This window comes from Coregonus clupeaformis, chromosome 15 (assembly GCF_020615455.1).
Source record: "Coregonus clupeaformis isolate EN_2021a chromosome 15, ASM2061545v1, whole genome shotgun sequence".
In the NCBI taxonomy this organism is placed as follows: Eukaryota; Metazoa; Chordata; class Actinopteri; order Salmoniformes; family Salmonidae; genus Coregonus; species Coregonus clupeaformis.
The window spans coordinates 36,579,607-36,602,749 of NC_059206.1; the positions used below are offsets into that span (position 1 = coordinate 36,579,607).

Genomic DNA, 23,143 nt, shown 5'->3' on the forward strand with positions numbered 1-23,143 from the left:
GTTTTATACTGAACAAAAATATAAACACTACATGTAAAGTGTTTCATGAGCTGAAATAAAAGATCCCAGACATTTTTCATATGCACAAAAAGCTTATTTCGCTTTAAGTTTGTGCACACATTTGTTTACATCCCTGTTAGTGAGCATATCTCCTTTGCCAAGATAATCCATCCACCTGACAGGTGTTGCATATCAAGAAGCTGATTAAACGGCATAATCATTACACAGGTGCACCTTGTGGAGGGGACAATAAAAGGCCACTCTAAAACACAACACAATGCCACAGATGTCTCAGGTGTTGAGGGAGCGTGCAATTGGCATGCTGACTACAGGAATTTCCACCAGAGCTGATGCCAGTGAATTGAATGTTCATTTCTCTACCATAAGCCGCCTCCAAAGTCGTTCATAGAGAATTTGGCAGTATGTCCAACTGGCCTCACAACCACAGACAACGTGTAACCATGCCAGCAAAGGACCTCCACATCTGGCTTCTTCACCTGCGAGATCGTCTGAGACCAGCCACCCGGACAGCTGGTGAAACTGAGGAGTATTTCTGTCTGTAATAAATCCCTTTTGTGGGGAAAAACGTATTCTGATTGGCTGGGCCTGGCTCCCCAGTGGGTGGGCGGGCCTATGCCCTCCCAGGCCCACCAATGGCTGCGCCCCTGCCCAGTTGTGAAATCCATAGATTAGCGCCTAATGAATTTATTTCAATTGACTGATTTCCTTCTATAAACTGTAACTCAGTAAAATCTTTTAAATTGTTGCATGTTGCGTTTATTTTTGTTCAATATAGAAGGTAAGCGGTTCACTACAAAACCCAAAAATAAAATGAAAACCGGGAGATCTACAATATACAAATCTACAGGATAAAGGTGAAAGAGCTTTCTATTGGCAGCAGAAAAAGAAAACATATTCATAATGCAAACACCAAGATGTAAAATACACTATCAAAACAGAACAGTTTTAAAAAGGGGGTCTCTCGATGAAGCCACTTCTGCACTTCTGTTCCTCATGCAAAAGTATAGGGTTTTAAACTTGTTTAGTTGTCCTTATAAGTCTCCTTAACTTCATGGCCAATGCTTTTCTCCACCTTGTTTTGCCCATCCTCATGATGGTTGCCTATAGGCACAGTAAGAAGTCAACTGCAAAGACAGTCACGCAGTTCCTCTGAGCACCAAAGTCCAATGCTCTAGGCGGTCATTCCTCATTAATCTCACAAGACTGCACTGCCGTACAGTATAGCTTCAAAAATATAAATATAGATTTATCTAAAGCCCAACCCTATCATGGCCCTTTAAAAAAAATCCAACTTCTCCATCCTTTCCTATGAAGAAAGTCATTTTAGCTGCTCTCATTCCACTCAGGCATGACGCTGACGCTGTGCACTGTGTGGTACTGATGAGGCGACAGCGTGCGCGGGATCCCGTGTGAGTACAGGTACTCATTGCCTTGGAGACCTGTGGTGGGCGACTGGATACCTGCCCCGGGGCTACACTGGCGGCCCAGAGTTTGGTGGGCCATGGGGCCCTGGTATATGGCGTGGTGGGCTTCGCCCAGCTGCGGGGAGGCGTGGCTTGCCACCCCGCTCAGTCTGGACACCAGGGGCCCCGAGGTAAAGTGGGCGGAGAAGTGCTGGTAGGGCAGCCGCTCCATTGGCTGCATGGAGGTGACGGAGCAGCTGCCATAGGGCGAAACGCCGGCCCAGGTGTTGCAGCTGATGTCCTCCAGGCTGGGGACGGGCTCGGCCCCTTGGGAGGCGCTGGCGTACATACAGGCCTGCCTCTGGCCAGACTCGGTCCTGTAGGGCCCCCCGGGCAGGCCCAGGCTCTGAGGGTAGGTGACGGGGCGATAGTAATGGTCGTCCTCGCTGGAGGAGCTCTCCAGGTAAGCCTTCTTGTAGGTGTGCTCCCCTGAGTGACAGTCATCATCCACTACAGACAGGAAACAGTTACAGTACATATTTTTACTTTAGCAATCAACTATGTTTTCCATTTCTATGCTTCCTAACAACCCATCCCATTGGCATGCATGGCTTATATATCATGATAGCCTGGCCCACCTTTCCTCTTGATGCAGTGGTAGTCCTGGCTATGCTCGTGGGGCAGGGGGTAACAGCCAGACTGGGGCAGGAGGTCCTGTGAGGTGCTGGTGACCCCGTTCTCACACTGGGTGTACTGGGAGGCCAGGCCACTGGGAGTGACCATGCCCTGCACCTCCCCACTGAATGGGCTCTGGCTGGTGCCCACTCTCTGGCGCACCGTACTGCGAGGGACCACCGGGTATTCCTTAGTACTGCAAACATATACACACACACACACACACACAGACAGGGTTACGAAATTATCATAACACTTATCGTACTGTATGCTTCTTCAATTTACACTGAGTGTACAAAACATTTGGACCACCTTCCTAATATTGAGTCGCTCGCCCTTTTCCCTCAGAACAGCCTCAATTCGTCGGGGCATGGACTTTACAAGGTGTCGAAAGCATTCCACAGGGATGCTGGCCCATGTTGACTCCAATGCTTCCCACATTTGTGTCAAGTTGTCTGGATGTCATTTGGGTGGTGGACCATTCTTGATACACATGGGAAACTGTTGAGCGTGAAAAACCCAGCAGCGTTGCAGTTCTTGACACACTCAAACTGGTGCACCTGGCACCTACTACCATACCCTGTTCAAAGGCACTTAAATATTTTGTCTTGCCTGCCCATTCACCCTCTGAATTGCACACGTCTCAATTGTCTCAAGACTTGAAAAAATCATTTAACCTGTCTCCTCCCCTTCATCTACACTGATTGAAGTAGATTTAACAAGTGACATCAATAAGGGATCATATCTTTCACCTGGATTCACCTGGTCAGTCTATGTCATGGAAAGAGCAGGTGTTCCTAATGTTTTGTACACTCAGTATTTATCACCACCACTACTACTACTACTACTACTATAATTACCATTAGTATTACTAATAGTAGTGATTATTAAAAGGCCCAGCGCAGTCAAAAATGTGATTTTCCTGTGTTTTATATATATTTCCACACTGAGGTTGGAATAATACTGTGAAATTGTAAAAAAAATTGTGTAAGAGCTGTTTGAAAAGATGGCCTGAAATTTCAGCCTGTTTTGGTGGGATGGAGTTTTGGCCTGCCTGGTGACATCTCCAGGCAGTAAATTAGTTAATAGACCAATAGGAAAGAGAGCTCCAAACCTCTCTGCCAATAACAGCTAGTTTTCCGTTGTTTCCTCCCCATTCAGACCACTCCAAGACAGTACTAGCAAAATTCTTGCTAAGAAGCTATTTTAGTTTTAAGAAATTACCATTTTAATTGAGAACAATCAGAGTAAGGTACTTAATTGTTACCCAGAAATGATTTGCTATTGAGATAAAAATGGCTGCATTGGACCTTTAATCATCACCTAATTATCTTCTAGATAAATATGTTGCTGCCCCTGACCTCAGTCATTAACCATGGCTGACTTGTATACACAGTCTCTTTCATCCATTGATCTGACACTATACACTTCTCAATACTAACAAACCACACTGACTATCAATGAGTCACACCCACTTAGGATCCACTGAGAAAGTGTTCCGGAGGATCCGTTTCCAGTGAAAAGAAAGGAATTTATTCCAGTCCCATTAATCTAGAGGATCCATGAATGGACCGTTTTTGCTACTTCTGTTTCTTTGATTTCTTTGACTGTTTCTTTTGAACCAGTGACCTCATTTTGCAATAAGCTCTCCCTTGGAAATACTAACCAAGACCAGACGTGCTGAGCTTACTGTACTTACTTGGCAAGACAGGACAGTGGCATGTAGGAGTTATGGTGTGGTTTGGCCTTTGGCCAATTGAAATCAATTTACAAATGTCTATACAAAATAACTATCCCACTTACAGAAGTATTATCTTGTGACATAAACCAACTTAATCAACATCTGACTGAGATAACCCAATATTAAATATACAATATCAATTTGTGAACACCCCAGTGATGAATAAAAAATTACTGTGTGCAGGTGAAATAGTTTTGGAGAAAAAGGAAGGAAAAACATCCAAACCGTTCTGTCTTCTCTCATTAATTCCACTATAAGATTAGCAAAATGTGTACTATCACCTAATGTGGAAAATCATAGTCAACCAAAACTACCAGAATTAGATTAACCTGCAGTGGCTAATTAGAGAGAATGTTCTAATAATAATATGCCATTTAGCAGACGCTTTTATCCAAAGCGACTTACAGTCATGCGTGCATAAATGTTTTGTGTATGGGTGGTCCCGGGGATCGAACCCACTACCTTTGCGTTACAAGCGCCGTGCTCTACCAGCTGAGCTACAGAGGACCATGTTCTCCCATTCCAAATAAAATGTATGGGAGGCAAAGTGTCACTGCCACATGGAAAACCAAACTCCGTTAACATTTTTTCACAGATTCTGGGCAAGTTTCAAACCAGATTTTCTCCTTTGAAAATGTGTTTTCCACACTGTGTGGACGTATGTGAAAGTACTCATCTGGAGTGAATAGGGAAAAGAGCCATGTGGTCGTTGCTGCTGCTGGACCAGCCATATCATCAATGCACAGACGACTGGTAGGAATATCCCTCCCGGTAAAGAGGGAGTTGCGTGAAAGGGAGATGTCGCAAGTTCAGAAGGCCCTGCCAGATCAGCCATAAAAGCCCTGGGACATGCAGACTGGCCCCTGCTCAAGAACTACACTTACACAGCTGGGGAGAGGGGGGCAGGGGGTGACGGGGCTCACTGAAAATAACACTCATCTGGTTTGCATTTCACTGATTGAGGGATTACAATGGTGCTTGTAAAGTGACACTGTGATTAGAATGTCAGTAATCCTTATCTAATTGTGGTTACATTGTCTAATGCATGTTTCCAGTTTACCATATAGTGTGCTAAACAACGTCTAATGATGGTAATATTGGATTATTAGAGTTAGAAATGTTAGACAAGTCATGCACTGAATCAAAGCTTAGCCATTGGCTATCATGGGTCTGTTTGTGACTGGGATAGGTCCTACCTTTGCATTCTGGACATCCGGTGGAGCTCCATGTCATCACTCCCACGGAAGCCTTTGGCAAACGGGTTGTTCTCTATCTTAAGTTGGGTTATCTGCAAAACAGAAAGCACATTTGTCATACACAATTCAACCGTCAACACAATTCAACCGTCAATTAGCCTACAATATTATGTAAAAAGAAAACTTAGCATCACAATGCCATACACTTTTCCTTTTTCCTATATTCTGTGAATGGGACTTGTTGTGTCCTTCAATGCCTATAGCAGGACATCTTCACTTAAAACCAGCGTCTTCACCCTCCCATGTGGAACATCATAAAGCCTCAAGATGGTTTTAGGATGAAACACTGGCCATACGTCCACACGCACACTGGTCAGTAGTCGCATGACAATCTTAACTTTTCAAATAAGCACTCAAAAGGGAAGAAACCTCACAAAAGCATTTAGCATGATAGGTCTACTGTACTACTTGGTTGTTGTGCACCTGGTTTAGATATTAATGTTTAGATTAAATGACCATGTGCTCAGACCATTAAGCACACAATTCAAATCTGAAAAACACATTTCATTAATTTAATCTAAATATGAAAACTGTCTATCATCAAATATTAGCTTGCTGGACCACACAACTATATAAATATTAAAGTGGATCAGGCTACAGATCTAAAGTTGATGCCAGAAACGTAATTTCCCATGGAGCTATATACTGTAAAAAGTATTTAGTTCTGCTAACTACATTTATTTTGTGGAAACCCGTTGCCTAGAACCATTTGAGTAACCCAACACAAAGTATTTCAGTGTTCAATACTTAACCATATAAGGTGGTCACTTTATTACTTTATCTTTTTAAGTTGTAAATACTTTGCTGTTTTTTTTTTATTTTTATTTTTTTACTATAACTATTGAAGTTACTTGAACATTAATATTTGTTGTAGTGAACATATACATTTATATATCAGAACAACACAGATAAATCCAGTGTTTTTTGCTCAAATATCAATGTCTGACTACTACTTTATTATATTAAGTAAAGATGTAACACATAATGAAATCAAGAAAGAACAACTTATTTAGATTGACTTTAAAACATTAAATAATCATAACTTGTAAAAACTCTAACTAGATTAGCAGAACACAAGGTTATTTACTCAATAATAAACAGTACACAAAAATATAAAGTGATAAGAAATCGTATTGACATATGAGTTAGTACCACTTTTATGATTTGAGTTCTATTGACCACTGGCTAAATTTGCGTAGCCACTACTCAATGTCTTTAATGAGTTACTTTTTACAGTGTAGGGAGCAAGTAGCCCATCTTGGAAACAATTATATTATTTTCCAGATTGGACCAAAGCCATAGATTTTTCTTATTCAACAATGGATAATGGAATGAAGTTCTAACAGCCAACTAAATAGTAACGACTTGAGGTTAAACAGAATGCAGGGATAGCCCTCTAACAGGGCACGCGGTTTCTGGCAGGGAGACATAATTAGTTGGCTGGTCTGCTGTGCTTCCCGCCTCACAACAAGACTGGATTTTTGTTTACGCGCTGGCTCTCACTTTCCACAAAACCCTGTAAAATATCTCATTGAGACATACACGTTTTTAGCTTCTCGTTAATGCACTGTGCGTTTGGCAAAAGTCTAGATTTTCTTTGGGAAGCAAATGTAGAATAAAGTGTGGATAATACAGAAGTGTGGGGATATTGAATCTTACCATATTTCAACAACACGATTCTCAAAATGATTTCTCAAAAGGTATCTAGCCTATTAAAAAAGCAATAATTTTGAAAATAACTGTTGGTGGTACAAAATGTTTGCAAAAATAACTTGTAGCCTACACATGCTCAACAAAATATGCCTATAGGCCTACCTAAAAGCCTAACTGATATTTTAATCGCTTAATATCCCCATTTAATTGTAAGACAATTAGGCCTATGCAGGATAACCTAAGGTGTTTCAGGTGAATAGGACTATAAAATTACAAAGGGGGGCATGAAAACGAAGGCTATCTTCAAATTTGAATAGCATAGTAAATGCAAATGTTAATAGAACGAAACCTAATTCACTAATAAAACTTTGATTAATATTTTCTATAGGCTATTGCGCGTCAACCAGGTTACATACAGCATATGTTCACTTGGACGAATTCATACCAGACTATACAAATGTAGAACTTTTTCCAAACTGATTTTATAAATATTGTATAGGGTGCGGTTGGTCTTATAAGAAAGAAAGCGCCATGCACGAACTAACCCTGTTCGTATGAAAAAACTACACGCCTGGGGTGACAGTTTCCTAACAATTCTGGAAATATTTATAGGCCTAAACACCCCATTTAATACAAAGCAAGTTGTTACCAATGCTGGTTCGTTAGATAGCCTACTTGCCTTGACTACCAAGGATAGCAATCATGACAAACATTCATTCATAATAGGCTACTGCATTTCTTTATCAGGCATTGCATGTGATACGCTATTTGGCTATGGTAGGCCTATTTACCATAATGCAACTATAATTTGTAAGAGGTAGCCAAGACGTTCAGATTCATAGGCCTAGGCCCAGTTTTTCATGTAGCCTATATAGAACTAACTCATTTGAGAACAGAAGATATTTGAAAAGGCGAGTTTTTTTTCGAAATAGTTTATTCAGAAGGAAACATTTGTTTTCAATTCAAGCATAGATGGGTATGGGCAAGTTTGACCGTTCTGAATAAACTGTTAACAGGTGGCTGCTCGCCTTTGTGCGCGTTCCCCCAAAAGGTATGGCATGATAACTTTCTCTTAGCTTAATTGGCAGATGTAACATTCTTTGATTAGGTATTCGTGGTTAAATCAGAATAGAGTGTTTGTCTGGAAGTCTGGCAGGCTCTGGTAGCCTCATAATAATTAGCCTACGTTGCATTCTCAGGAGCCCTCAAACTCCCTGAATATAATTAATGGTTTCTTCAGAGTTTCAGTCATTTGGATTTCCTGTTTCTCAGAGTCTTTGGGAATTCGGATTGGCTCAGGACACGTTAAGGGTCCTTGCCCCCTCTCGCATATTCCCTCTGTCCCACACTAAAATCAGACTCAGACATAGTTAAAAACGGATGTTAAACAGACGCAGAAATGATTGGGCAGCACTCCTACGATTTTGAGTAGGCCTAGTCGGATTTGAGGAAAATGAATTCGTTTGATATGATTTCTATGTCTTCTCTTCGTAAATAAACGTGCCAATGCGCATCCAAAATAAAGCACATGCAACAGGTGGTTGTAAATGTTTGAAAGTTCATATATGACAATATCACACTACATAAATGAATGAAAATATACCCACTTTTGAATTAGAACTTACTTAATAAGTACATTACAACACTTGACTTTAACCATTTATCTTCCAGGGATTTAAGTGTCAGGTGTGTAAATAGACTATGCCTATATTTTTCTTAATGGTTTAATTTCAGTCTGAAAATATTTTGAAAACATTTTATATAGGCCTACACCACATTTTTGTGAATAATAAATTCAAATGAGGAAATTGGCTTTCTGATAAACAACCCTGAGCGTTCCATGGGAGGATTGTGTCCAACCATAACCATTCATTGCATAAAGACGAATAAATATTACTACGTGAAATGCTGAAAAGCTCATAATTCAGTGACAAAATTGCACTTTAAATTTTATTATTTTTTAAAGAAAGCAGGACGCCAAACAGTTAATATTTTCGTTCATATGCGAACTCAAATTCGTTCATGTTCGAACCTGTGAATTATTAGCCTACATTTACATTATACAAATAAAATAAATGCATGCATACATTTATTTTTTGTCATCAATATTCATCACAATATGTACCATTTCGAGATTTATTGCAGCTTCAGGCTAAAAAAACTAGTTGCTTTAGGCCTATTTCTTACAGGCTAGGCTAACACCTACATTTTCTCTAATTGTATTAATAATATGCCTAGTTATAATAATAACTGTAGTAGCCTGTTAATAATACACTATTTATAAAGCCTAAACATAACAAAGCACATATAAGCATATAATAAAACGTCCACAATTTATGGACGTTAGACTCACGCCCTGAGCCTTATCTGTAATCCGTATCATTCACAAAAGTTTCATGAAACTGCACCAGTTGAAATGTCCAAAAGTCTCTTGAGTTCTTGCCTTGTCCAATATTTCGGACATGCGGTTTCCCCGACCCCATACTCACATCTGTCAATGACCTGAATATGATATCAGTGATTATCAGACTTGAACCTCGTGTTCTGCCACTGCTCATGGTGACATAGGCCTACATTAGACATTGTGGGGAAAGGACACACTCCATCCGCTTTATTGTTCAATCTTTGATAATCAGCTCATTCATCAGTTTTCAGTCTTCCCGTCACGTCTTTAGCAGCAATGTTGGCCTACAGCATGAAGAACTTTCTGATGTTCATGAACTGATTTCGATTTATCCATGAAGTGATTTTATAGACTATATGTCTATAAAATTAAGGCAAGGGCAATGCAAAAATTCGATTTCTCTATATGCCAAAAAGTTTTCATTAGTTCTAAACTGATTGTAATTAGGCCTACACATCTATAATACACTGGCAAATTCACACCTATTTAGGCTATTTTTACACAGATAAAACCATGGCGTAAATAGAACACTTAGGCCTACCTTATGGTTCTGGTAAGATGTAACCGCAATGAAGGCAGTCTCGGGGAAGACGTGGGTACAGAACGCCGTGTTTTTGGAGCCAAAGCCATTATTTTCATCCGCTTTCACGATGTGAATCCTGGGTTGGTATTTATGCATGGAGTTGAGGATAATCTGAAGAGAGAAATGTATTCCATTAAACGCCTTTTTGTATTTGGACAATTTCTCCTGACAAATACCCTGATGCATAATCCCACCAAAACCCAAATTCTGATATTATCAAAATCACATTCAGATAAATCTAAACCCATTCAGACAATGAAGATAAAGACAACATTTTATTGCTATTGCTTTGAATAAAAACATACAAATATAAAACATACAAAATATTTAATAAAACCATGAATATACCAATATGCCTAATCATAGCAATGTAAATATATTTGACCATAGAATTTACAGTCAAAATCTAAATGTGTGCATAGTTTATATGTAGCCTAACTCTACAACCCCATCACTGAAGGGCATTACAGTAATACATTCAGTAATAAATACATACATACAATATAATGCTATTTACATTACATGATAATGCACGTATGTCAAAAGAGATGAGTTCCCATTGTAACACGTGAACATCTTCCCTTTCCCTGCTTTCCCCCTGACCTAGTTTGTGCCAAGTGATGACTACTACCACTGGCTAGGCTGGCGACATTAAGACGGCGGTCCACCCAGTTGAACTTGAGCCCTGAACTCTTCTCATGGGGCCCTCTCATCCGCAGGCTTTAGTCTTAATTGGTCTGACATACTGTGGAGTCATGGGCATCAGCCGTGAGCATTCTAATGGTTTTTAATTTCATTAAATCCACTTACATTTAGAGATAACAAAACAGTGTTTTTTCTCCTTCACCTCCTCAGGAACCCCTGCCCCTTCGGGTATTCCTCCTATCTGTTATCTGTAGGGTTGTTTTCGTGCATTTCAAGCACGCTGCAGAGAAAAGGGAGAGGATGCGCTGACCTCCTAGACTGGTGGGGCATTACAAAGACATGACCTCAGTGGATTCTCACAACTGATGGAACAATTTAACCTCAAAATAGAGAGTAAATTGTGATCCACTGTGAATTTTCCAAAAGCACTTTGATAGTAGGTCAGTGTACAATTAATTTGATTGTCTTCTAAACAGAAATGGGTCAACGTCTTTCAACAGCCAACACTGGAAATGCATTATGACTCAGGTTGGTTTTGCACATTATAATACAATTGGTTAAAGCTGAAGTATTTTTGAGGTCTTATAAAACACAGAATCAGATAAATACTGTGGGAGAACGAACTACAGTGCCTTCAGTCATACCCCTTGACTTATTCCAAATTTCGTTGTTACAGCCTGAATTCAAAATGCATTTAAAAAGAAAAAGTTTGCTAATTTATTGAAAATAAAATACAGAAATATCTCATTTAGATAAGTATTCACACCCCTGAGTCAATACATTGTAGAAGCACCTTTGGCAGCAACTACAGCTGTGAGTCTTTCTGGGTAAGTCACTAAGAGCGTTCCACACCTGGATTGTGCAACATTTGCCCACTTATTATTGTCAAAATTCTTCAAGCTCTGTCAAATTGGTTGTTGATCATTGCTAGACAACCAATTTCAGGTCTTGCCATAGATTTTCAAGTAGATTTAAGTCAAAACTGTAACTTGGCCACTCAGCAACATTCACTGTCTTCTTGGTAAGCAACTCCAGTGTAGATTTGGCCTTGTGTTTTAGGTTATTGTCCAACTGAAAGGTGAATTAATCTCCCAGTGTCTTGTGGAAAGCAGACTGAACCAAGTTTTCCTCTAGGATGTTGCCTGTGCTTAGCTCCGTCCTACTGAAGGGTGAATTAATCTCCCAGTGTCTTGTGGAAAGCAGACTGAACCAAGTTTTCCTCTAGGATTTTGCCTGTGCTTAGCTCCATACCGTTTCTTTTTTTATCCTGAAAAACTTGCCAGTCCTGAATGTTTACAAGCATACCCATAACATGATGCAGCCACCACTATGCTTGAAAATACAGTGCCTTGCAAAAGTATTCATCGCCCTTGCCGTTTTTCCTATTTTGTTGCATTACAACTTGTAATTTAAATATATTTTTTGGGGGATTTTATGTAATGGACATACACAAAATAGTCCAAATTGGTGAAGTGGAATGAAAAAAATAACTTGTTTCAAATAAGTATAAAAAATAAATAACGGAAAAGTGGTGCGTGCATATGAATTCACCCCTTTTGCTATGAACCCCCTAAATAAGTTCTGGTGCAACCAATTACCTTCAGAAGTCACATAATTAGTTAAATAAAGTCCACCTGTGTGCAATCTAAGTGTCACATGATCTGTCACATGATCTCAGTATATATACACCTGTTCTGAAAGGCCCCAGAGTCTGCAACACCACTAAGCTAAGAATTTGGCACCACAACAAACCTGCCAAGAGAGGGCCGCCCACCAAAACTCACGGACCAGGCAAGGAGTGCATTAATCAGAGAGGCAACAAAGAGACCAAAGATAACCCTGAAGGAGCTGCAAAGCTCCACAGCGGAGATTGGAGTATCTGTCCATAGGACCACATTAAGCTGTACACTCCACAGAGCTGGACTTTACGGAAGAGTGGCCAGAAAAAAGCCATTGCTTAAAGAAAAAAATAAGCAAACATGTTTGGTGTTCGCCAAAAGGCATGTGGGAGACTCCCCAAACATATGGAAAAAGGTACTCTGGTCAGATGAGACTAAAATTGAGCTTTTAGGCCATCAAGGAAAACTCTATGTCTGGCACAAACCCAACACCTCTCATCACCCCGAGAACACCATTCCCACAGTGAAGCATGGTGGTGGCAGCATCATGCTGTGGGGATGTTTTTCATCGGCAGGGACTGGGAAACTGGTCAGAATTGAAGGAATGATGGATGGCGCTAAATACAAGGAAATTATTGAGGGAAACCTGTTTCAGTCTTCCAGAGATTTGAGACTGGGATGGAGGTTCACCTTCCAGCAGGACAATGACCCTAAGCACACTGCTAAAGCAACACTTGAGTGGTTTAAGGGGAAACATTTAAATGTCTTGGAATGGCCTAGTCAAAGCCCAGACCTCAATCCAGGTAGCTTAGTGGGTAAGAGCGTTGTGCCAGTAACTGAAAGGTCGCTGGTTCTAATCCCTGAGCCGACTAGGTGAAAAATCTGTCGATGTGCCCTTAAGCAAGGCACTTAACCCTAATTGCTCCTGTAAGTCGCTCTGGATAAGAGCGTCTGCTAAATGACTAAAATGTAAAAATGTAAATATAGAATCTGTGGTATGACTTCATGATTGCTGTACACCAGTGAAACCCATCCAACTTGAAGGAGCTGGAGCAGGTTTGCCTTGAAGAATGGGCAAAAATCCCAGTGGCTAGATGTGCCAATCTTATAGAGACTTACCCCAAGAGACTTGCAGCTGTAATTGTTTTTTTGGTTTTTTTTAGGGGGGGGTGAATAGTAATGCACGCTCATGTTTTCTGTTTTTTTTGTCTTATTTCTTGTTTGTTTCACTTTTTTGATTTTTTGCATTTTCAAAGTGGTAGGCATGTTGTGTAAATCAAATGATACAACCCCCCCCCAAAAAAAAAATCCATTTTAAATCCAGGTTGTAAGGCAACAAAATAGGAAATATGCCAAGGGGGGTGAATACTTTCGCAAGCCACTGTATGGAGAGTGATACTCCATAATGTGTTGTATTGGATTTGCCCCAAACATAACACTTTGTATTTACAGTACTACGTTAGTGACTTGTTGCAAACAAGATGCATGTTTTGGAATATTTGTATTATGTACAGGCTTCCTTCTTTTCACTCTGTCAATTAAGTTAGTATTGCGGAGTAACTCCAATGTTGTTAATCCATCCTCAGTTTTCGCCTATCACAGCCATTAAACTCTGTAACTGTTTTAAAGTAGCCATTGGCCTCATGGTGAAATCCCTGAGCAGTTTCCTTCCTCTCCGGCAACTAAGTTAGGAAGGACGCCTGTATCTTTGTAGTGACTGGGTGTATTGATGCACCATCCAAAGTGTAATTAATAACTTCACCATGCTCAAAGGGATATTCAATGTCTGTTTTTGTTGTTATTTACCCGTCTACCAATAGGTGCCCTTCTTTGCGAGGCATTGGAAAACCTCCTTGGTCTTTGTGGTTGAATCTGTGTTTGTAATTCACAGCTCGATTGAGGGACCTTACAGATAATTGATTGTGTGGGGTACAGAGATGAGGTAATCATTCAAAAATCATGTTAAACACTATTATCGCACACAGAGTGAGTCCATGTAACTTATTATGTGACTTGTTAAGCACATTTTTACTCCTGAACTTATTTAGGCTTACCATAACAAAGTGGTTGAATACTTATTGACTCAAGACATTTCAGCTTTTCATTTGAAATCAATGTGTAAAAATTTCGAAAAACATAAGTACACTTTGACATTGTTGGGTATTGTGTGTAGGCCAGTGACAAAAAATCTATATTTAATCAATTTTTAATTCAGGCTGTAACACAACAAAATGTGGAAAATGTCAAGGGGTGTGAATACTTTCTGAAGGCACTGTATATTTTCACATTCACCAATCCCACCACCAGTGGTGTAAAGTACTTAAGTAAAAATACTTTAAAGTACTACTTAAGTAGTTTTTTGGAGTATCTATTTTTGACTACTTTTACTTTTACAAAGAAAATAATGTCGTTTTTCCTCCATACATTTTCCCTGACACCCAAAAGTACTCGTTACATTTTGAATGCTTAGCAGGACAGGAAACTGTCCCAATTCACGCACTTATCAAGAGAACATCCCTGGGCATCCCTACTGCTTCTGATCTGGCAGACTCATGAAACACAAATGCTTCATTTGTAAATTATGTCTGAGTGTTTTAGTATGTCCCTGGCTATCCGTAAAATAAAATAAAAATGGTGCTGTCTGGTTTGCTTAATATAAGCACTTTGAAATTATTTATACTTTTACTTTTGATACTTAGGTATATTTTTGCAATTACATTTGCTTTTGATACTTAAGTATATTTAAAACCAAATACTTTTAGACTTTACTGAAGTAGTATTTGTCTGGTTGACTTTCACTTTTACTTGAGTCATTTTCTATTAAGGTATCTTTACTTTTACTCAAGTATGACAATTGGGTACTTTTTCCACAACTGCCCACCACAAAGCCTTCAATGAAGGTTGGTTGGGGACTTTAAAATAATTTATGAACATCAGCGTATATCACCGACACTGCAAATGTACAAGTTACTGACAAGGTAAAAATCTCTCGTTCTGCCCCTGAGTAAGGCAGTTAACCCACTGTTCCCCCGGAGCCGATGACGTGGATATCGATTAAGGCACCCCCCCGCACCTCTCTGATTCAGAGGGGTTGGGTTAAATGCGGAAGACACATTTCAGTTGAATACATTCAGTTGTACAACTGACTAGGTATCCCACTTTCCCTTTTCCCTTTATCTGGCTAACAGATTCACAATGATACAAACCATTGGAATGGTTTGATTTACACCATTCAGATGGTTGTAACCTTGTCTTCTAACTCCCATGTCTGTCATGTAACCTACACACCAAAAGTATTGTTTTAATTTCTTACAAAACAACAACATGAAGCACAGACAGACATACTGTGGGTTGGTTCCCTGCATGTCTGTCTGAAGGGGCGACCAGAGTAGAGCAGACCACCCACTAGGCCTCCAGCACACGCCTCGTCTCCCTGCTCTGCTGCCTGGCTCTCTGCATCTCCATTCTCTGTATGATAGTATTTAGTATTAGTGAGGGATCACCCTGGGTCCCCTGCGGCTGCCCTCCGCTTTCAAGTTCCTCCACATCACAGGGCTTTCTGAATCTATTGCTCATCGCATACTGCCATTCGAACATAAACAGTGCGATATCCACAACCTACCCTGCTGGCAAAAACATGTGTGGGGAGGACTGGACGAGTGCACCAGCACCAGCAAATTGTGGAGAAGATGAATAACGTGGAAAAATGTTTCGCAAGTTAAGAGGAAGATCAAAGCCATAGCTGAGGCTTGTGATAAGTGTTGTGTTGGATAAACCGTAGTTCTTAAGTTGAAAATGGATAATCATACTGTATGTTTATATACATACTGTTGGTATCAGATAGAGACGAAAGGCTCAGTTAGCAACATGTAACCCAAATAGCTGAGATTATACCATCTACATGATTGAGAATAAGAAACATAAAATATATAGATGTTGTCAATAAGATGCATGTTAACATTGACCATATATAATTAACTGTAGAAATCTATCCTAGGAAATATCAGAAATCCCTTCAATAAACTCACATTCATAGTCAATTCCAAACATAGAGTAATAAAACACATTAATTTCAACCAATGGAGATGGCTTCTAAACCATATAGGAGCCACTGTTCTATCGCAGCATGTTCTCTGACTGAGGAGGGGAGGTCCTGCTCTGCTCTGTCTAATATCCAGACAGTTTCAGGTCCCTCCTATAACTGGCTCAACCTACCTCACCGACATGTTTCAGCTCCACGTCCGAAGCTAGTAATTATAAATCGTCTCAAAGTTATGTCAGCCAGCTGGACCAACAAGCTGATGGAATAAGTTTTTGGCCCGGCAGCAGTGTTTCATTTATGAATCCCATGGTACTCCCTGAGCACGAAAGAGGGCAAGCCAGGAACCACTGCAACCAATCAAAAATGCATTCTGCGACGCGAAATTTACAACACCTCTCACATTCCAACTGAACTGAGCTCCAATTTCATTCTACTAGCTTGGTTTTGGCAAGGCAACAATCGCTATAAATTCTCACACACCGCCAATGGAGTCATGTGATCAGGCAGAAGATAGATAGTGCTGTAGGTGATAGTCAAAAAGAGTAAAATCTGTCCTATTACTGACTTCAGAATCACAAGCATGGTGCTATAGATTTGCAGTGAGCCTATAATTTTACGAATGCAAACAATAAAACATTATTTCCAATCAACATACTCCCTACTACAGCTATCATCAATGACTACAAGTTGCTATTAAATTTGACTGATTTTGTGCTGACCTTTATAGTGTTATGGTTTGCACCCAGTCTGTTATGCTGAAGTAATATCACATATTTGCTTCACTCTGAGCAGAAAGAGTAGGTTCCACCAACTGCAATTCTTATCAGCTTCATACAAATAGAAGTAACAAGGAAGTGACCAATATTGACACTTTCCTGCCTGTCATAATTCAAGAGATGGATAGAGGAAGTTTATCACTTAGCTTTCTATAATTTCTTATTGGTTCATTTGTGCATAATCTACTTCCTTATTTCAATTTCTATAACAACCACTATTGTTTTTTGGGTTGTCAACAATAGCATAGGGCTGTTTTTATGTCCTATAAGGGATATGACTATTGTATTGTATTGTATTGTATTGTAATCTGTCCAATCCTTCATTCTCTGTTGATGTGTAATTTGGCCAAAATGTCACCCACACCTCCAACCTCATGAAATCTCTAGCCAAGAGCACCATTTTTAACATCGAAACAAATAGATGATGTAATTGATGTTTGTGTTTGCTATTTTGTTTCCGACATGGATCTCAAAATCTGGGGTATTGGGAGTTCATAATAATAGGTATTTAAAGGGAAAGAAACGGATGCCAACTGACTTCTAATCTTTACTACTGCAAGCAGATGCTGTGTTAATCATTATAAGCCGTAAGTATTCCTTTACGAAATTCATCAAGCATCTTGCAGACAAACCCGTAACATATGAAGAGTTAAGTAACCGTAAACATACGTGACCAAAAGGATCCAGGTGGTTATTCGTCAGTTTCAGCTTCTGGAAAGAGACAAGCTGCCTCATCCAATGCGCCCCCGTCGCAGGAGAGTCCGGGTGAACGTAGAGCCTCCCGGGCATGGCAGGTTCGGCCTTCCCGGTCACAGACCTGAATCACAGCACCAAAGTCAGCGTTTTACCCTAAAACCAGAGCAACATTAACCCATCTATAAATGGTAGGGGCCTATGCTTATGTGAGCAGATACAAGCGACATTTAACCTACAAAGTTGTTCCACTCGTGAAAAATACTTTCTCACATTAAAATATGCTGTTTATGAAAATGCTTAGGCTCCCTTTCCCTTTTCATCGGAAATAGTGGTTTAGCCTAATATGTAGCCAAGGCTTCTTCGAAATAAATTCAGTTAGGCTATTTGGAAGTAGGCTTAGGGTTTGTTCCAAAACAGGAGATTTTATCAAGGTTATCCAGTTAATTAAATTGAAGTTTTGAGAATGCCTTTAGTTGTAACCTAGCCTATAGTTTGTAATACTGTACTCTCGCCCCGCTGGAATAAGAATGACAAATTATTGTAAAAATGGCTATTGCATGACAATAATTAAAATGTAAAAGAAAATTACAAATATAATAGCCTACATTAGGTATGTCGTGCTACGTGGACAGTTTGGTTGGGTCAGCCTAATTAGCATAACCAATGCGCTGAACGGATCATTATCTGCGGTATTGGCATGTGATTATCCTCCTTAAAAACTCTCCATTGAAAACCACTGATCCAAACAAGGCATTCTTGACCAGATGGACATGACACTAACAACTAGTGTTTAGGCTATGTTTCGCTGATGGTAAAGATTGTATTTCAGAGGTGTCCAAAGAGATCTACACCCTCACCAAAGGAAACATCAACACAAATATGAGTTCATTAATTGGCATAAACCACCTCTAGTTGGTAGTCAGCAGAACTCCGCAGCACTTGCAAAGGATCCCCCCCTACTCCACACGAAAGCTATTTATTTCTTCAGAATTGGTAAACGTTTAGTACTTGAAACATAGGCTAAGGCTGCATGTCTCAAAACATCAACATTTTGAGACATTTGAGAAATCATGAATCGTTTGCTAAAGAACCAGTAAATGTACTCAAACATAATTTGAGCCATAAGCCGTAGGTCAAACTTATTTCAATAAAAAACGTTTTTAGTCCGAAGACTGATTATAAATCTCATTCCGATTTGTGAAGTATAATGCTTTATTTACATGAACTGGATACGGCCTAATACTAGGCTACTTTATTGCACATTGACTACAGTTTCCATCTATCTATATACAATAGCCTGATAGCTATAGGCCCATATGCTACTGAAATGTACTGTAAAGTTATTAAAACTCAGTAGGGGGAGAGGGGTTGTACTCCGCAAACAGAAAACACCTAATTGATCAGTGAAACATCCTGGATAAAAAATAGGCTACATATGATAATGTGTTCATATCTTGTATACAGGTATGCTACTTATTGTCATAAGGCTGTGGACATTGGCTCTGATGCGATCCCAGAGGCACTTTATTTGTAAAAGTGTTACACACCATTTATTATCAGCGAATTTGTAGCGATGGTCGTCCGCAGGCACGACATCCATCAGGAGTATGTATTTCGTTTTAGGGTTCAATCCAGTGACCTTCACTTTGAAGCTGGGAAACATTCGCCTGCAAATGAAGCAAGATAGTTACACAATGCAAGTGCATACATTAATACATTATGACTGTTATAGGCTATCGTTGATTGAAGTGACCTGATATTTGCTTAAGGCAATGTATGATTATTTACAGTCTATGCTATGACATTTATGGACAAGAGTCGATATTCAACTCTGCCATATCAATTGATTACTTCCGAAATCACACTGTCAAATTCAATGAAATTCTGCGACCTTGACGCACAGGTGTTGCATAGAAGCCCACAACTTGTTCCAAACTCAGCAAGCTTAAAAGACCAACATATGACCAACTATGCATACACTGCACGTCTTTTGGTGGATCAGGGTGTAAACCCACTGGTTCACAATGAATGTATATGCTATCAACGCCAGATAGCCTATGTAAAACCAAATTAAATTTAGAACAACAATCAATCAAACATAATAAAATGAAAGGGAATTAGGTAACCTAATATATATATATTGTTCGTTTGGAAGCGACTGCATACTTTTACGCATGCAACAACTGAAACGAATGCATACTTCAACAAAATAAAACATTTATGAAGGAAGAGCCTAAAGTTTCACGGTGAAATAAACGTTAGCTGCTTTTGCATCAAATGCCTCACTAAAACCAGATGCATGGTAGCCTGCACATATATTTTCACACGTGCATATGTTCAGAACTTTTACACAAGTAACCTGATGAAATAGGGTCTACCAGGTTGGAAAAACGTCAGTAGTCAGTGAGTGGCTGAGAGTATTGAAATTGCTAAGGAAAAGAAGTCGCACGCCGATTGAGATCCAGGCCTCTAGGCCTACAAGCTGTTTCTCAAACGTGTGACCTGCCTGAATAAAGAGGCAGCGGTGAGGTGATGGGAAGGGGTAAGGGCTGGTTAATAACGAGGGAGGGAGGGATAATAACGTCTCAAGCCAATAAGGGGGGAATGAATGGACAGAATATAAAGACAGCTTTATGCAGTTGAGAAAAAAATATAAACCTAGTGCAGACTGTAAGGATATTGAGACATAGCTAAAATGAATAATACATAGGCTACCTAAGAGCCACAAGACGATTTGTTAACATGAGCAGAGACCACCGACCATCATGCATATTCAAGTTCACACTAAACTGAGGTAGAAGATTATCTCAACCATATTCCGTGAGAGTCTCTGAGCACCACAGGTAGGTGTAAGCCTAATTGCTGAGCAGATTTACACCGGGCTCATCTCGTCCTAAATTCCTTAAATGCAAAATCGTGTAGGCCTTTTTGTCTTGAAAACGTGAAGAACATAAGGAAATAATTAAAAAAATTTTTTTCATATTTGGAAAAAGACAATAAACGGTTGGAAAAAAATGACAGGATTAAAATAATTGAGGATATATAGGCTATAAAGCATGTTTCTTTGACTTTTATCTAACCAAGGGCCAGTCTCAAACCGACTATAGGCCTATAGATTTATTCAGGGAACTATGCATTGGTACATTGATACAGAATGAAGTGTAAATACAGTAGGCCTCCCTCCAGAAAACGAATACAACATCAATATAACTATCACTATTGCAACACAAAAATATTTATAAAAATCTATTTTCTCCGTGGAAATAAGCCTACGTATGGACGAAATAACTTTTTCAGACAGCGCTGTCAAAACTAAAACCACTAAATGCTGACAATTTTCATTTACAAATAATGATTAAAACATAACCTCAAATGCATTTTATGTTTCTCAAATGTATTTGCATAACCCGTTAATGCCAGTATAAGCAGTTGTTGCTCTCTTACCTTCCCGCTTTGGTGATGATCATCTCCGTCCCCACCTCGTGAAACTTCGCCCACAGTTCCCTCTCATGCAGGTACACTTTTATCCCCTCCATTCCCTTCAAAATTAGACAAGTAAAAGGAATATCAATATTACTTTTCTTGCAGTTGAGACCATTTGGTAAGCTTATTTAGCCCAATTATTATACAAATAATATTTATGTCACTAGGCCTATGTCATGTCATTCATACAGGGTAAATGTTGCACTGTGGTATAAATTCCATAATAGTTTAACAAAAACCTAGACATAATAGAATTTCATATAAGCCTACTATTCACATTGGGCTACCTTGTGAAACAGTAGGCTACTATTCTGAAATAGTATACCATCATTTTCCATTAAGCCTATAGTATAACTAGCCTATACATTCAGTGCTTTGACTATAAATAGGCAGATAATAAAATCTCTCAAAGAAAGTACACGAAACTGCAGTAACTGCAGCACTGGTCTACGGTAACCAACTACCAAGCGATTCCTCGAGTTGATTGACATGATCAATTCACGAAACTTTGTAGCCTATAGGCCATAGTTCAAAACAATGGGAATTCTACGCTTTTATGCACACTAAGGTCTGAAAGGTTGGCAGTGCATGTACTTATCTCATGAGTCGTTTACAGATATCCAGATTTAATAAATAGGCCTAGATATAGGTCCAGAGCAACCCCTAGCCAGTGACTTGAGACCTGAAGTGCATAGGCTCAAAATAGCATGTAAAGCTGACCTGTTGAATATAGGTCGTCTGGGAGGATGGAGATTTGCTCGAAGTTCCATTTTGTTTCTCTGCTTTACTCTCAGTGTGTAATTCCTTTGACTCTGACCCGCTGGGCGAACTTTGCAGTCCAAATGTTTCCTTCTGGTCTGCCATGTCTGGAGTCAGATCGAAACAAAAGCGCATTTCAACCTCCGATTCTCAGTCCTGAATATGCGCATAACTTTTATTCAATACGTTTTTGATGTGACATTACCCGTCTGAAATGAGTTGTAGGCCAAAATAAAATGTAGCCATGATTAGACAACATGGCCTGCTGTTAACATGGCCAACACACACACACACACACACGCGCACAATTTATTTAGGTTAATTTTGTGCCTATATCAGTCAATATTTTTCTTTAAAATATAACTTAATTGCCAGAGCAGAGAACTACTAATACGGATATAGACATAAGACGTTTTTGCACTGTCTTCATTCTTCTTATACTTTTCAGCTTTGGACTCTTTCAAGGAACAAATGTCGTGCGTGAGTCGCAGTGATTCACAACTATGAGGCCTATGGCTTTCATGATAACTGATAGCCTACAATAAAGAAGAAAATAAAGACTTCAATAACAGCACAAATGATTACAATAACAAATAATGATGAAGGCTACTTGTAATATGTAGGCTAGGCTATAATGAACATAACAATTGTGATATATTCATAGCAAGGACACCACTCATTGAAGGTTTCTAAATTCGATTATCCTGACATTGCTAGTATTTGTAGGGAATCTAGACAAATGGTCACAAACCCATAAGTTCGGGAAAGATCCTACAGGTTGTGTATTCCTAAAATGCTAATGGTAACAAAAAACAATAGCCTACCATAGATGGTGTTGGTAACAAAAAACATATATTTTTATTTGTAGGTATAAAAAACAGAGAACACGACGTAGATCCATGCAAAAAATACGATTTTCTTCCACTACGAGGGCCTACACTGACATGAACTGCGATAACAATGACAATAATGAACCACTGACCACGGGAACCCCGAATACTCCGTACAGTAAACACGGATTTACCTGATTTTCACTTTCAATGTCGTTAAGATATGGCACAGCAGAGGTCGTTTCTTCAAAAATGCGAAGTGTTTGCGAAGAATTTCCACCTAATTCAATGTATAATCCCAATGTGTAGCCCGAAAAGCCTATCCAATATCTCCATGGATTTTCTCTATCTTCAGTGCAAGTCCAAATTTACCGCGACCAAGCGAAAACGTACAGATTCAGGAGTCTAGCAAAGATGGCTAAAATAAGCGCGCGGTGTTACTTTATTGTACATTTTAGAGTTGATGACCATTGTTCGGGAATCCTTCCCTGGTGATAGCACATAGCAGTATAGCAGGGTTCCAGAGGAGCAGGTCCGTCACCACCTTCTTCCCTCCC

At 39.5% G+C, this 23,143-nt stretch overlaps 1 protein-coding gene across 1 annotated transcript; it reads right to left on the reverse strand.

The window, feature by feature from the left end:
- Positions 1-731: 731 nt before the first annotated feature.
- On the reverse strand, positions 732-23,136 carry LOC121583326 (T-box transcription factor TBX5-A-like). Its single transcript, XM_041899506.1, has 9 exons — positions 22,781-23,136; positions 21,718-21,863; positions 20,959-21,053; positions 19,062-19,181; positions 17,488-17,635; positions 9,695-9,847; positions 5,037-5,128; positions 2,063-2,295; positions 732-1,934 (listed from the first exon to the last, which is right to left on the reverse strand). The coding sequence occupies exons 2-9, from the start codon at positions 21,859-21,861 to the stop codon at positions 1,345-1,347; spliced, it is 1,575 nt and encodes a 524-aa protein (XP_041755440.1). The 5' UTR covers positions 21,862-21,863; positions 22,781-23,136; the 3' UTR covers positions 732-1,344.
- Between the last annotated feature and the right edge of the window lie 7 nt (positions 23,137-23,143).